This window comes from Ranitomeya variabilis, chromosome 7 (assembly GCF_051348905.1).
Source record: "Ranitomeya variabilis isolate aRanVar5 chromosome 7, aRanVar5.hap1, whole genome shotgun sequence".
In the NCBI taxonomy this organism is placed as follows: domain Eukaryota; kingdom Metazoa; phylum Chordata; class Amphibia; order Anura; family Dendrobatidae; genus Ranitomeya; species Ranitomeya variabilis.
The window spans coordinates 201,098,774-201,115,324 of NC_135238.1; the positions used below are offsets into that span (position 1 = coordinate 201,098,774).

Consider the following 16,551-nt stretch of genomic DNA (forward strand, 5'->3'; position numbering starts at 1 on the left):
TATGAAGTTGGTTGAGCCCGGCATGGAAGCTCGTGTTCAGCAGAATTCTCCTGACCTGCCTCTCTGCATGCCAAGCTCATCAGCAAACACCTAATGAACCCCCCTCGAAACAGACCCCGCTCCCAGCCTACTTCATTTTCCCCGTGTCCTCTGGGGGAGGAGAGACAAGACTTCATGAGGACTGATGATGCTGCAAAGACCACAATAATGATAATTAACTTGCTGAATTTAGAAGATTATGCTGTTAATTAGTTGCAAAATAAAGATAAGTAATAGAGCAGCAGATGGTCGGATAACACCCAGGAGAAGGAGGGTTATTACCCTGATGAGCCAGTGTGGCAGATATGAAATATGGAGCTGACTTTTTCCTGTGCTGCTCCTGGAGAATATTACCTGGTTTCTGCAAGCTGATGATGGAGCGACCCAATCCTACCAAATTTTGACAGATGCCTGAGCGGTTTGTTTTCAAGGGTACTTAATGCACAGCAAACCCAAGTCTCCTTGTATGATCGCTAATGAGAAAAGCATTTTATCAGTATACGGTGTATGTAGTGCGTCGTGTTATTGGCTGTATCGTTCCCATTCCTGCATACACATCGAAATGAAACCAGACTAGCATCCCCCGATGTACGCACCAGGCCAGATTATTCCATATGGAAGGTGGGGCATGTCGGCTGGATGGCGTTTGCCGTATGGCCAATATCCCGGGGGTACATAGATCTAGGGGGTTGCTGTCCAAGAAATCTGCGCAAAGTGCTGCATCTACTGTCTGCCGGACACTGTGCGTCGTATCTTCATCCAATAGTCATCCACAGGGGAATATGCCCAATATCAGTGTCTACATTATGGCTTCAGTTTTGCACAATACCTTTAAAGTTTTAATAATACGGTCTACACCCCTCTATCAATCTTCTGGAATATTTCCTATTTCCATTGTGGCCTTACACTTAAAGGGGTATTCCCATCTCCAAGATCCTATCCCAATATGCAGTAATAATTAATATTAGCAAATACCTCCAATTAGAAATGCAGTATAGTACTTCTGATTCACTATGTCACAGGGCACTGCAGCAACTTAGGTGTCCATGGTTATGACCACTCGCATAGTGACAGTTAGTTAGCTGTTATTGGTTGTAACCATGGATACCTAAGCTGCTGCAGTGCCCTGCACATGGGGTAAGTGACATAGCGAATCAGAAAAACTATACTATATTTTGAATTGGAGGTATTTGCTAATATTATTATTATTACACCTACTACATATTGGGATAGGATCTTAGAGATGGGAATATCCCTTTAAGGCTCTGTTCACATCCGCAATCTGGTTTCTATTAACTGAAACCTCAACACTGTTCAGGAACCACTGCACAACAAACCCAAATTATCTATATTGGGGTTTTGCTGGTTTATGCCAAGGTGTTTGCGCAGTTTTGGTTAATAAGTTGCAAACTACAGATTAAGCCCCAAAGGATATGATTGCAGCGATCAGAGTTTTAGCTCACAAATTTTGTATTACGTGCCGAAATATGCATGAGAAAAACCTTGGGATAGCTGGAGGCTGGGATATTAGGGGTTAACCCCTCTCCTGGAATGTAACTACTACACACTCTTGGCCAGGGTGTGAGCTGGCAGAAGTGGCCAAACGCAGTGGAATCCAGCTGTACACTATGTAAGATAAAAGCTGTTGTTCCTGGATAATGGTAGTAGATAGAAAACCTATTCTTATTTTCATGCTGTCTAACCTATTTTACAGCAATTTGATAACTGTAGTTTCCCTTTAATCAACCAATGAAATGTTTTGTCTCGAAATAACAACCTTTCTCAAACATGGGTTGATTAAAATCCGACTTTGGAGTGCTGCCCCTATTTTTTTAATTTGTCTTCAAGAGGTTTTGGTGATATATTTGGGGCTTTGTACCCATTTTTGCATGAAAAGTGCTGCTTTTACTTTTGTATAATGTAATGACTGAATATATTGGTGCAGCTCTGCTTTACAGAGGGTAATAAGCGGCAGCCAGACTCCTGCTGATCTCCTAGAGGCAAAGCCTGAAGAATATTGTGATCCATCATCCTGAAACCTTTCTCCCTCTGATAGCCCGTGTCGACAGCATGGCTTCCTCCATGTCGGACGCCATCGACAGTTATCTAACGTGTACGTCTAGCTGGAATCCCTGCACCAACAATAGTGCCGCCTATGGATGGATATATGTCTACCTTCTGGATTTGGGTCATGTATCGTTTCCCGCATGATCTAGGGCCGACGTTCCACAAGATGTGATCTAGGGTTGCCCGCGTCTGTGTATCGTGTATTTTTCTTCATTTTATCCGTACGATTTATTGCCGGGTCTGTTGAGGAAAGAACATTTTGAGAATAAAGAGTAAGCCCCCTCCTCTATAGTCGCGCTTGTACTAAACGGTGCACACAGTTTTGCAAGCACCATTAACCCTCAACTGTTCCCAATGGGGCCAGCAACATATTGCACTGGAGGGGTGTAAGGATTAAACAAATCTCATTGTGTACATTTATTTGATTTCACAAATCTTTAGGGGGGTAAAATCCTATTCTCCGTTTTGCCCTCCAGTGCGAAGTCACACCTAATCAGTTCTCTTAAACGGTGCGAGACTGTGACATATAGCTCATGTCTGCGAGACCATACGGTATCTGCCGAGTGGTCCGGGCACACAAGGAGATGATGAGAAATCATGGCTGCTGTTTCCTTTGCCTGCGATTACTGACTCGCCCTGCAGTCATTCTTCAACATAATGATTTTTTATGTGTCTTTTCACTAGGCCTACGTGCACGGTAACTGAACTCCGGTTTATTTTTCAGGCAATATTTGGGGGGTTTTGTGGAATGACTAAGGCCGTGTTCAGACCACAGCCGGCATGTAGGTCTCACTCGGGGGTTGTAAAATCTACTTCTCAGCATTGAAATTGCAAAACCAAGAGGGAAAAGTTGTGGAGCTCTGAAAATCACAGGATGGATAGACATGTTACTGATCTGCAAACAATGAAAACGTGGAACATGGTAAAAACATAGTATTGAGCATGAGCACCACATGCAGAAATCCCGGCACTTACAGCCTCGGCTGATACCAGTGAGGAGATTAATGGTTATCCGAAGAATGTTCTGCCGCACTGAATGCAAATCATCAAGATCCGCTGCTGTCAGCTTCCTTTGTTATTGCCGATCAATGACGTCCCAGATGTGCTCAATTGGAGACAAGTCTGGAGGCGTTGCAGGCCCTGGTAGCACATTAGGCACAGTCGAATGAGCAACATGTGACCTGGGGTCGTCGTATTGAAAACCATCCTCTTTAGCTTCATGTCTGCTTTCCTTCCCTGGCACCTGACGTCACACAGACTGAGCTATCAGTAGAGAGACTGGTGCTGAGCAGGGAAAACAACCAATGGGGCAGTGGCTACCTAAGTGCTCTGCCACGCCCAGAGCACTTCACACCTTATTTACATATGAATTAAAAATACTAATTACTCTGCAATGCAGTAACAGATAGAAGATATACAGGCGTCGATGAATTTACTTTTCAAAGACCTGCAATTCCACAGATGCGGTTTGTGCCTGTGGGGAGGGTTTGATCTTACTGAAAGATTCCCTTCAATTGCTGGTTATAAGGGTTCGTGCAGACGGCTGTATTTTTAGTCTTGTTGCGATCCGGTTAAACATTGGATCACACTTGGACCGTTGTTATTCTATGGGGCCGTGCACATGTCCGATTGATTTTTTTTGGGGGGACCAAGACTGTCCGTGGAAAAAAATAGCAGCATGGCCGAGTTGCATCTAATTATCGGATTGCACTTGGCCGTCCAAGTCATTGAGTCTGTGCAAAGAGTCCAAGTCATTGAGTCCGTGCAAAGAGTCCAAGTCATTGAGTCCGTGCAAAGAGTCCAAGTCATTGAGTCCGTGCATTGAGTCCGTGCAAAGAGTCCAAGTCATTGAGTCCGTGCATTGAGTCCGTGCAAAGAGTCCAAGTCATTGAGTCCGTGCAAAAAAAACGGACTGCGCTTGGATGACATCTGAGGGCTGTCCAATTTCCATGGGATAAAAGAATGGGGAAGATGGAGCCTATTTTTTGTATCTTCTCGTCTTAGAAAATCAGATCATACTCTGATCAGATTGTGATTTGCATAATTGGCCCAATTTTCTTGGATGAGACCAAATATAATCGTGTGGCTAACCTAATGTTTCTTTACGCAGAATTTATTTTCTTCACGATTTCTCTAGTTTCTTCCTTAGCCTACTGACTATATCTGATTGCATTTCGGGTCTCTTTTTTATCCTGCACATAAACATGCCTACAAATTACACGCTGGCTTTGGTTTATCCCACTATCTGGATAATTTACTTTTTGATAATACAGAACCAATATTTAGTTTGTCCGGTAATGAACATCAGTGTGGGCTACCAGCTCTCTCTAATAGATGTGAAATCGGGCCAAGATTTAGGTCCACGTGTTCTTACGCTTTGTGATGGCTTTCCTTTTTGGTATTGCATTGTTCCCTGTGTTTGTGTGGGTATTCCTATTTTTCTTCCTACAAGCCATAATATACCTTAGAATTCACTTGTATTGATTGAGGCTACGCACATCTAGTAGGCATGTGACCACATGTATGTAAATGGCACACTTGCAGTCACGCACCCGCCAACAGAGTATACTGACAACGCACACTGGGAGGATTCAAAAGTCTGCAGTCATAAAGTGCCTTGCACCCCAAGCCACAACAACCCCTTTAAAAGTTGAAGTGTCATGATCCAGGCCGGGTTTTTTTCTTGTTGTTCTCTCCCCGGTCTGGTCATGTGGGGGTTAACCCTCTCTGCCTCGTTCTGGGTTCTGTGTGGCTATTTCAGTGTGCTGTGGCCTGCAGACCAATGTCAGTGATAATTCATGCTTCCAGGCTAGAGCAGCTGACCCACTTGATACCGTGTTTGTCCTCTGCCCGTTTACTCTGTTCCCATGACCTCCCTTTCCTGCCTCCCCGCTTGTCTTAGTGTTCGCTTTCTGTTCTTGGGCCTTTGGTATGTGACCCGGCTTGTCTTCTGACCTGTTTTACTGTCTCTCGTCTCGGTTATATCTGCTCCCATCTGGCTCTGACTTCTGGCTTGTCTTTGACCACGTTTATTGCTGTGACCTCTGGTACTTCTTGTCCTGACAGTTTCTGACTCGGGTCGTCTGACCACTCTTTCACCACCAGGTGGCGCTTGTGCTGCTGCTCAGTGGTGTTACACTGTGTGTGCAACCTCTCTTCCCTCACAAGCATCCCCTGGTGGAGATTGCGCTATACTACACTGCAGCAGCATTACATCAAGCAAAGAGAATGGGATTTCACAAAAAATCGTGGTCATTGTGCGGGTAAAGATGCTTTGAAATGTGCGATTTTTGGTGCATTTTCTTTGCTCTCTAGGTTTCGTGGGGAGCCTCAGAAATCACATGGAAGAAACGCAGGTGCTTTTTAAAGTGCAGAAACCCAGCGTTTCTGCAGAACAAAAAATGCATAAAAAATGCTGCACCAAAAACATATGAAAAAATAAAATTGGGTGGGGGATACATAAGAAAACAGCAAAAAATTATTATTATCAGAGCAGATTGCTATTGTGTATTATGTTGCAGACGAATTGCAGTGGATTATCGGCGGGGTTGCGCACCGCTATCGGCATCGCTGGATTATCAGCAGATTTTGATGCTTTTTTTCTTCTAAATTAGTCTGTGCCCACCTGGCACTACTATTCCCTATGCGACACACACATATAGGTGAATGCATTAAAATTTTGAAAGCCGTAATTAATTCTCTACAACTTTATTAAATCATCACCTTAATTGGCATAGTGAGATTAATTTGGAGATGAGGATGACCTACATCAGAGCTTGGCTAGGTACAACACATAGACTTAATGGCCATTTAAAAGATGAATTTTTACCCCCCATAACTTGGGAACTCTGCATGTCAGCGCATGGAAATAATGAGAGAAAGGTCACTGACAAATGCTTAACCTCGTAACTCCTGAGAGCAAAGCTACAATAATGGCCGAAGACCGGGGACAAATCCTCTCGGGGACCTCGGTACAAGCACAGGTGGAAGCCAGGTCTCCTCCTCTACAAATATTGATTTTCAGGTCTGGGGGGGTTTGTGGTTTTTTTTTTCCCTTAATTTGTGCAATTTAAATGTGCAGATGTAAATGTTACCGACAACTGCAGGTAAATTACGGTAAACGCGCCCCTTTAAGGATGCAGCCAATTTTATTTCTTGCATTTCATTTTTTTATTTCCTCTTCCAAGAGCCCTACTTTTTTATTTTTCCTTTATTATACCCATATGAGGGCTTATTTTTGCTGAACAAGTTGTACTTTCGAATGGCACCATTAATTTTACCATATAATGTACAGTGGGATGAAATGCAGTGCCTTCAAGGTTTTATGGGTTTTGTTATTCGACTTTTGACTTGGCACCATGATTCTCCAGTTTGGAACGATATTGGTTTATGTCGCCATTTCCAACACCCATAACTGTTTTTTGTTTTTTGTTTTTTTTTCCATCAGTGCACACATGGGTTTTTTTTTCCATGCTTAGCTGTAATTTTTAATGGTACCATTTTGGGGTACCCATGACATTTTGATTGCTTTTTATTGCATTTTTAGTGGTGAGGCAACCTAAAAAATGGCAATTACTGGATTCAGTAGCTCATGCCATCAGCATCAGTGGAGCTGCTGAGCTCAGTGATTGACTGCAGCAGTGATATATTGTGGTATCACTGCTGCAGCTAATATACAGAAACCGGAGCATCAGTCCCGAGCCATCACTGGACCTGGGGAGGGTGAGTACATGTTTGCAAATGGTTTTGTTAAATTGTAAATCCCTTTTAATGAATACTTCATGAAATAGCGCACAATGTATCTGTTATTAAACGGACCCCTATGGTTGACTCATGTCCCGGTCAGGAATCCATCACAGCCTCAGTTCTTGGTGCACAAGTTAAAGAGGTTGTCCACTACTTTATCATTGATGACCTATCCTCAGGATAAGTCCTCAATGTCTGATCAGTGGGAATCCGACACCTGGCACCCCCACCGATCAGCTGTTATTGGTGTCCGCGGTGGTATCCGCCGGCCGGGAGTGCTCACTTCTGGAGCTGCTACATCTGATAGTGGGCGCCGTAGGCTACTCTGTACACCACCTCCTATTGATTTGAATAGGAGGTTTATGTGTTGTACCCCGTGGCGTCCACTGTCAGAAGATGGACAACTCTGCAAGTGAGTACTTGTGGCCGACACCGATAACAGCTGATCAGCAGGGGTGACTGGTGCCAGACCCCAACCAATTAGACATTGATGACCTATCCCAAGGATAAAGTAGTGGGCAACCTCTTTAAACAGAAGTCAGAAAGGCCTAAGACTCTGTTCTGCAGTGTCTGATGGCAAAAAATAGTACGATCAACAACGGAAAACCACCATAACACTAAAGAAACCTAAAGTATCCCATGGAAGGTCAATGGGATCCATTCGAAAACGGATCTACAATACTTGTCATGGTGCTGGTAGAACCAGAAGAAATGATATTAAGTATGAACAGAGCCATAGACAAAAGCAGCATCAATTGGCAGTAATTCGTATCTACGATCAAATGTCCTATACATGTTTGTTTTTTCGTACGGTCCATTTAAATGGAAACTTTGAGTAGGATCCACCTTCCTAAGCCGTCTTTATGGGCGTAGAGTAAAATGATACCTTGATATCTGTGATCCAATCTCTTATTTCAGAGAAATCCATGTTTTTCTTAATATGTATTGAGCTGTTAAGATCTATAGGCCGGACATAGATCTCCCAAGAATCCGCCTCCAGATTTTATTGTAAATGAAGGGCGTTACCAGTGCAAGACATGTAATGGCGGACGGTCTGCTCTCCTAATTTACATGTCTCACACAGGTAACACCTCCTTCATTTCCAGTAAACTCTGAAGACAGATTCTCGGGGAGATCTATGTCCGGCTCATAGATCTTAACAGCTCATCCATATTTTTCTTATAAATATCTCTGGAATAGGTCATCGGATCGCAGATACCAAGGTATTATTTTACTCAACCTTTTATAACCTGCATGCCCATATTGGCGGCTCAGGAGGGTCGATCCTACTAACACATTTCTTTTTTAGATAGGTTAATAAGTTTTTCCTATTTTTTTATAGAGACTTAAAGCTGCCCTGACCCAGCAGCATCCTCAGGTAACAAACGGCGAAACCACCAAGGGGCAGACGAGTGTAACTGTAAAGACTCAGCCGGAGGAAGCTCAACCGCAGTCCCTCCAGCAGCCTGCCACATCAACTACCGAAACCCCGGTATGTACCACGCCACCGCATAGTGTTAATGTCTAGCAACCCCGCAGCTTCCAAATATCAAGAACATACTGAATTTTACCAAACATTTCCCAACATTCTTATAATTCTTTTAAAGGGGTTGTCCACTTTAAATGGCATTTGTTGTGTTTTTTTGTTTTTTTACGCACTGTCTATTGCTGGCTGCAGAATGAGTTAACTGAGGATCCTTCAGTCAGGCCACTATGATGGTCTGATGAGGAGTTTGTAATGGTTTTATCTGTCTTTTTCTGAGCTTTTTTGTTCATTTATGACCACAGACCACATCAAAGTTCAATGTGCAGGGAAACAAAGAGCCTGTAACATCAAAGCGGTGCAAATTTTTTAATGAAACCCAATTGCACAAATGATTTTTCCTTTTAATTGAAGGAATTGTTATAACAATCAGATTATAAAAATTTCAAGTCCCATAGAGGGGACTATAAAAATAATCTTAAAAACATAAAAAATAAACAAAACCTAAAATAAAGAACATCAAAATCACAAAAAAATGTTTTGCCACTAAAATATTATTTTTTATGTGTATATATATATAAAAAAAAAAACAGTACACATATTTGGTGTTGGCATGTCCGGAACGATGCAAGCTATGATTATTTAACCCTTAGAGTGAACACTATTAGAGAAAATTTAAAAAAACAGCAAAACTCTATTGTTTTTTCATCATCATACTAACCACAACAAGTGGCATAGCAAAAAGTCACATGTAAAGAGAAAAAAATTGGCTTTGCAGAAATGTAAAAAAGTTATAGCTCTCAGAATACAGCGATGATTAGATATATTTTTTTTCTACAATACAGTTCTTATGGTTTTGCTACTTTTGCACGCTAATAAAAACCTACCATATATAAAATTGACCCAAAGAATAAAGCGGTCTTAAAACTTTTACAGAACAGTGAACAATTTGTGAAATTTTTTTTTTTTTGTTAATTCTTCTTCTGAATAATTGGAATGAAAAGCGATCAAAAAATCTGATGTACCGCAAAAAAGGTACAGGAAAAAAAAAACAAAAAAAGTCAAGAAAAATATTTAGAATTGTAATAGATTTTAACCACTAGGTGGGGGAGTAGTTTGTTACAGGGGGTCCTTTTGGGGGGAGATCTGCTGTCCAGGTAGCTCAGTGGCTCTGCTAATGTGTCATGACACCCGCAAACCATCCCAGCAAAATCTGCACGATTGCGCTCCTTCCCTTCTGAGCTCTGCCGTTGCCAATAGCAGTTTCTGTTCTGACCACATGTGGGACATCTGCGTATTCTGGAGAAGTTACATAAGAAATTGTTCGGGTCTGTTTTCTCCTACTTACCGATGTGAAAATTAAAAATAAATAAATAAATTCCGCTAAAGCAGCATTTAAAAAAGAAATTAAATGTTTTATTTTCCTTCCATTTTGCGTTAATTCTTTTGAAGAACCTGAAGAGTTAACAAATAGTGATGAGCGAACGTGCTGGGATAAGGTGTTATCTGAGCATGCTTGGGTGCTGCCCGAGTGTCTTCGGTGTGCTCGAATAATATGTTCGAGTCCCCGCGGCTGCATGTTTCATGCTTTTCGACAGTCGCCGCACATGCAGGGATTGCTTGTTTGTTAGCCAATCCCCACATGTTTGGAGGGCAGAAAAATTAAAAGTTTGAAAATTGCAAATTTTTCAAAATTTTGTTAACAATTTTCAGATATTTTCAGTAATAAACACAACTCGTAGCCACAGACCTCTTCCACTAATATAAAGTACAATGTGTCACGGCTTCAGAATGGCTGGAATAGGCAGAAGCATTCTTGATTTATTAACACATAATGTGACACAAGTCGTATTTTTATAATTTTGGGTTTTAAAAAAAGGTGGAATTGGAAAAAAATTATGACCTGGACCTGCTTTGGCAGAAAGGGGTTAAAGTCCTGACTTTGGCGAGGATTTTCTTAAAGGGAACCTGTCACCCCCAAAATCGAAGATAAGCTAAGCCCACCGGCATCAGGGGCTTATCTACAGCATTCTGTAATGCTGTAGATAAGCCCCCCGATGTATCCTGAAAGATGAGAAAAAGAGGTTAGATTATACTCACCCAGGGGCGGTCCCGCTGCGGTCTGGTCCGATGGGCGTCGCGGTCCGGGGCCTCCCATCTTCTTACGATGACGTCCTCTTCTTGTCTTCACGCTGCGGCTCCGGCGTACTTTGTCTGTCCTGTTGAGGGCAAAGCGAAGTACTGCAGTGCGCAGGAGCTGGGCCTCTCTGACCTTTCCCGGCGCCTGCGCACTGCAGTACTTCGCTTTGCCCTCAACAGGACAGACAAAGTACACCGGAGCCGCAGCGTGAAGACTAGAAGAGGACGTCATCGTAAGAAGATGGGAGGCCCCGGACCGCGACGCCCATCGGACCAGAACCGGACCGGGACCGCCCCTGGGTGAGTATAATCTAACCTCTTTTTCTCATCTTTCAGGATACATCGGGGGCTTATCTACAGCATTACAGAATGCTGTAGATAAGCCCCTGATGCCGGTGGGCTTACCTCATCTTCGATTTTGGGGGTGACAGGTTCCCTTTAAAGGAAATCTGTAAAGCAGCTTTTTGCTATATCATCTGACAGCTGTATATAGCAGGGACAGAGACCCTGATTCCAGCAATGTGGCTCTGGGTGCAACAGCTGTGATAGAATCACAGTATTCTCTGCTGCAGATCTCTGAATGCTGAGCTCTGTATACCCCTGCCCACACCACTGATTGGCTGCTTTCTGTGTACACTGTACATTGACAGCTGCCAATCAAGGAGTGGGGGCGTGGTGGGACCAGGAAGCAGGAGACTCCTAATCCTGTAGTGATAATCTCCTGCTAATAAAACACTTATTGCATTAAAACCGCAAAACACAGCCCAGTAGGTGACACATCGCTGGAATTGGGGTCTCGGACCCTACATCATGGTGCTCTCAGATTACATAGTAAAAACCTGCTGACATATTCCCTTTAATTCTCATGTTAGCCGTACCGTCTGTGTTACGGTGCCTGCATGACACGTGCTTACAGTCTACAGAAATGTGAGTGCCAAGTGTTGTCATGGCTTTACGATGCCGTCTATCTGCAGTAAAGGAGCAATTTTCCACCCTTGCTCTCTGCACCTCCTCGACATCTCCTGAACAGAAGGCCGTTCTGGGGAGATTGCTTCACCAGCTGTTGCCTCCGTTGTTTAATGCTTACATTTTCCTTTTTTTGGGGGGGAGCGGGGGGCTTTTTGATGGAACGCAGAAGGGAAAAGTTGTATATACAAATGAGCCAGACGCCAAACTACTTTGTCCTTGTTTTGTCGCAGGCGTCTCCAGCTCCCCCCGCACCACAAACTCAAAGCACAGGAGGGGGGCGTCGGAGGAAAGCAGCGAGCGATGACCCAGATGAGAAGAGGAGGAAGTTTTTAGAACGGAACCGTGCTGCCGCTTCCCGATGCAGGCAGAAGAGGAAAGTGTGGGTGCAATCCTTGGAAAAGAAAGCCGAGGATCTGGGTTCATTTAATGTGCAGCTACAGGTATGGATGACCTGGAAAATTGGGGGGGGGGGGGAATAAAAAACAAGCATGAAATGAACATTATTGGTTGCGTACATCTTCATCCCAGTGTAAAGTGGTTAAAGTCTCGTAAACTGGTAATCATTTCAAAGAAGCGGAAACGGCCTTTTATGTTCCTCCCTCCCGTCCGTAAAATGGAATTCTATATAACATTCCTCCTGCTCCGATACATTGAATCCGAAGGCTTTATGGGGAAAGCCGACAGGATAGAAATGGTTTGCGCTGTAATGATGAATCTCACAATTAGACGGCAGGGGCCGATGACAGTTGTCATTCCGCTAGTTTATTTGCAGTCTGTCTTCCGTAGAACATATTTTTGGGGGGATCGGGGATCATTATGTTAATTCAACCCATAACCGGCTGGAAGTTCTTTCGCGACACCGCCAGTGAAGGAACGGGATCTTCACACACACACAGTAATGAAGGCCCTTAATACATTTTTTAAGGCAATTAAAGCTTTGCATGGTTTATTCCATTCATTATAAGAACATATTACAGTCCTTAAAGCAAACAGAGCAATGCCTCGCAGGGCTGGCATAAAACGCTGACACTTTCATCATTTGTCATGGAATTCATTGTGTACTTAGTTCTCAAACTATAAAAACAATCATTGATTTGTTTGCCTTCATCTACATTTTTTTTTCTATGCAGTCGTATCTGGGGGGCTCAAAGGCTCCTCTGCCACATGAGAATACACCATTTTTGCAGATTTTGCATTGAGGCCTAGAAGCTTCAAGTTATGTCTCTGAATGACCCATAGGACCAGGAATAAATATATGTTCAATGAGACCCCCACTAAGGCAGAGTTCCCAAGCCCCCTGTCCCTCCATACTGTACGATTGCCGTTACAGGCTGTTGGATTGGCGCGGCGGTCGAGGATGCGCGCCATCGTTTGGGGATAACGGATGCAGCATAGCGCTGTGCTTAGCAGCTCCATCAGTTCCATAGACTTTGATGGGGCAGCACAACACATGCTCAGTCACCACTGCATTTAACCCCTTCCCACCACAGCCAATTTTCATTTCTGCATTCACTTTTTAATTTTTATTTTTCCTTCCCCTTTTTCCAAGTGTCATGACTTTTATCCTTCTGTTTCACCCATAGTAGAGCGTTTTTGTTTTTTTGTGGTAAAAGTTGCAGTTTTAAAAGACACCGTTCAATTTACTATCTAATGTGCTAAAAAAATAGGCCAAGCAATTCCAAGTGTGGTGAATTGATGGAAAAAAAAATGCTTTTCTGATAAACTAATTTGTAAAAACTATTTTTTTTTTTGATCCATAACTTTTTAAAACTTCTCCATCAAAGAACTTTGTTGCTGGTTTGTCGTTTTGCGTAGCAAACTGTAGTTTTTATTGGTATGATTGCATGTTGCATACAATATTTTGATTGCTTTTTACTGCATTATTTGGGGGAAGTGAAGCAAATATAGAAGAGCAATTTTGGTGTGTGCTTTATGGCATTACTGTACAGGATAAATATCATTTTGTTTTGATATATCTGAATTTTGTGGACATGTGATACCAAATATGTTTTGGGTTTTTTCTACATTTTTTTTTTTTTTAATTAGGGAAATTAGGGTGATAAGGTTACTTGACCTGATTTTGATCAGTTGATCATATACTGTAATACCATAAAGAGATTGTCCACTACTTTTTCATTGATTTACCTTTTTTTAGGATAGGTCATCAATGTCTGATCGTTTGGGGTCCAACACCCGGCCCCCATCCCCCACTCCTTGATCAGCTGGTCCTGGTAGCGGCCGCCGGCTGGTACTGCTCCATTGCGGAGCTGCTCCTTCTTATGATAGTGGCCACGGCAGGGCACATCCGCTTCCTATTAATATGAATATGAGGCGGATGTGCAGTACCCTGCCATGGCCATTATCATAAGACAGAGCAGCTCTGCAGTTGAGCATTGCCGGCCACCACGGACACTGAGAACAGGTGATCGACGGGGGTGCCGGGTGTCGAACCCCAACTGATCAGACATTGACGACCTCTTCTTATGGATAGGTAATCATAGTGATGAGCGAGTATACTCGTTGCTCGGCTTTTCTCGAGCACGCTCGGGTGGTCTTCGAGTATTTGTAACTGCTCGGAGATTTAGTTTTCATCGCCGCAGCTGCATGATTTACAGCTACTAGCCAGGCTGAGTACATGTGGGGATGCCCTAGCAACCAGGCAACCCCCACATGTACTCAGCCTGGCTAGTAGCTGTAAATCATTCAGCTGTGGCGATGAAAACTAAATAACAAATACTCGGAGACCACCCGAGCGTGCTCAGGAAAACCCGAGCAACGAGTACACTCGCTCATCACTAGTAATCAATGAAAAAGTAGTGAACAACCTCGTAAAATGTATTCCAATATATTAATTTAGCAATTTCAGTGTGTGGGAGGTTGAGGAGACTTTCAGTATTCTCCCAGGTACGATTGCAGCCCATCGTCATCATGGCCGATAAGGGCCCAAAAAATTGGCGCACCAAGGAGAACGTGACCCTTAAGGGCCCCTGTCGGTGAGTGACTGCGGCATTTAGATGGTAAACAGCAGCTATCGGAGCTAGCTCCAGTCGCTGCTGTTAGCACCAGGTTCTGGTTGTATAACACATTTATCACCTATCCGTATAGTAGTTGATGGATGTATAATCACCTGGAGACCCTCAGCAGCGTCTCCGCATGCAGATTCCTGATCTCGTCATAGTCTATGAGAGTGATGGAGGCAGCTCTGTACAATGTGTGGCCGTCTTTGTCAGTCCTAATGACGTTGAATAAGATGGCCGTGTGCATGTAAGTGAGGAGGAACAGAGGACTCTTGACCCCTGTTAAGGTGATTACTGAGGGTCCCATTGATTATATACGTATCCCCTATCCTAAATGTCATGTTTGTGAAACCTTATTACGTTTTTAGATGATTTCAATGTAAAGAAATTGTTCAATGCGAAGTCTGTTCCTGCACGTCCCTTTTGTCATGCGATACCAATTGGCTCCATCAGTGTTTTTCTCGCACCGTAATTTACTTTCTTTGTCAAAGCCAAGTTTTTTTTCCTTTTTATGCCCAAAGGCTTCTACATCCCCAACATTTTTTTCTTCTATGTGCAGTGGTAGCAGAATCTGAGAACACATTGGTGCCAGACCCAGAATTTAAAGAGGTGTGAAAGGCTCTGCTGGGAGTTGTCACGTTGCACATACAGGGCACATGGGAGCCACGGTTAGGGGTCCACGTAGTCCTGCTGTATATGTCACTGACTGAAATATCCACTGTTATTGTAACTTCAAGGCGATGGTCCTGCCTATCACATTACTCTCACCACGTCAGTAGCGCCAAGCTCACTGCCGCTAGATGATGGACAGCAGACCGTCCGAATATTGCAGAATAGACATTCATACGTATAATTAATATTTCCAGCGATGGCCTTGTGTATACAATGACCCCAGGGATAGAAGACTGTTAGTTATCATATGCATGAGTGGAATGAATACTAGCCACTCTCTGGTACTGTTGATCTGCTCTAACTAAGGTTTTCGCAGGTTATGTATGAACTTTGACGTAAAGGCTGAGCTTTCTGCACAATGCATTTTTTACGTTTACATTGGGAATATTGTCCAACTTGTGCCTCTGATGTATGCAGACAGTATATTGTCCCCCATAGTAAAAGAAATGTACCCTACGCGGTACACTTTTTCTACTGTGTTCTTCTGTATGGGAAAGCATGGCAGAGTACAGAATAAAAGTTATGAGTCATGGTGTGAATACACCCTATAGAAGAAAAGTAAATGAGGAGGAGGGGAAGGAAGGGGATGCAGCTGTAGCAGAATTGTCTATCCCAAAATATACTTCTCAGCATTGAAATTGCAACAGTGAAAACTAAAAGTTGCGGAATTGGGGAAATCACAGGATGGATAGACATGTTACTGATATGCAAATGATGAAAAAATGGAAGCAATATTTTCAAAATTTCTCAATTTATTCAGTTTTGAGTATGAGCAGAGATCCAAGCACTTACAGCCTCGGCTGCTATCAATGAGAATATTAATGGTTGGCTGAGGAATGTTCTGCCTCGCTGAATGCACTTGGGCAAATCATCAAGATCTGCTTCTGACGGCTCCTTTTGCAATGACAATGATATGTCAGATGTGTTTTATGGGAGACAAGATTGGAGATGCTTACTCTTCATGGTGTTGTCAAGTAAATAAGGCAGCACACTGCAGCGCTGAAACATGCAAACATGAAACCTGAAAACTGAACCGCATTACTGCACTAGAAATATGAAAAATGAGAGCGTTTAGCGCATAAAAATGGCCAATTTTATGTGTACCTGGAAGCCACTTTAGGGCATCTCTCATATACCAGGTCCTACACTTTCTCCTACGCCTCATTGGGGGACACAGACCGTGGGTGTTATGCTGCTTGCCACTAGGAGGACACTAAGTGATACAAAGAAAGTTAGCTCCTCCCCTGCAGTATACACCCTCCTGCTGGCCCTCAGCTAACCAGTTCTTGCTTAGTGTCTGTAGGAGGCACTTGGGTCTGTTTTCAGACCCCAACTTTCTTATTTTAATTTTAATTTTTATTTTTCTGTAAATTTTTATTTTTTTATTCAACGGAGTGAAGGGGGCGACGGATCCTTTTT

At 43.1% G+C, this 16,551-nt stretch overlaps 1 protein-coding gene across 4 annotated transcripts in view; it reads left to right on the top strand.

The window, feature by feature from the left end:
- ATF2 (activating transcription factor 2) overlaps positions 1 to 16,551 on the top strand; it is a 120,001-nt gene that overhangs the window by 38,807 nt on the left and 64,643 nt on the right. For all 4 annotated transcript variants that reach the window (XM_077272646.1, XM_077272648.1, XM_077272650.1 and 1 more), the window contains exons 9-10: positions 8,195 to 8,344; positions 11,674 to 11,883. In XM_077272646.1, coding sequence (XP_077128761.1) covers positions 8,195 to 8,344; positions 11,674 to 11,883 — 360 coding nt within the window. The remainder of the gene's footprint in view (positions 1 to 8,194; positions 8,345 to 11,673; positions 11,884 to 16,551) is intronic.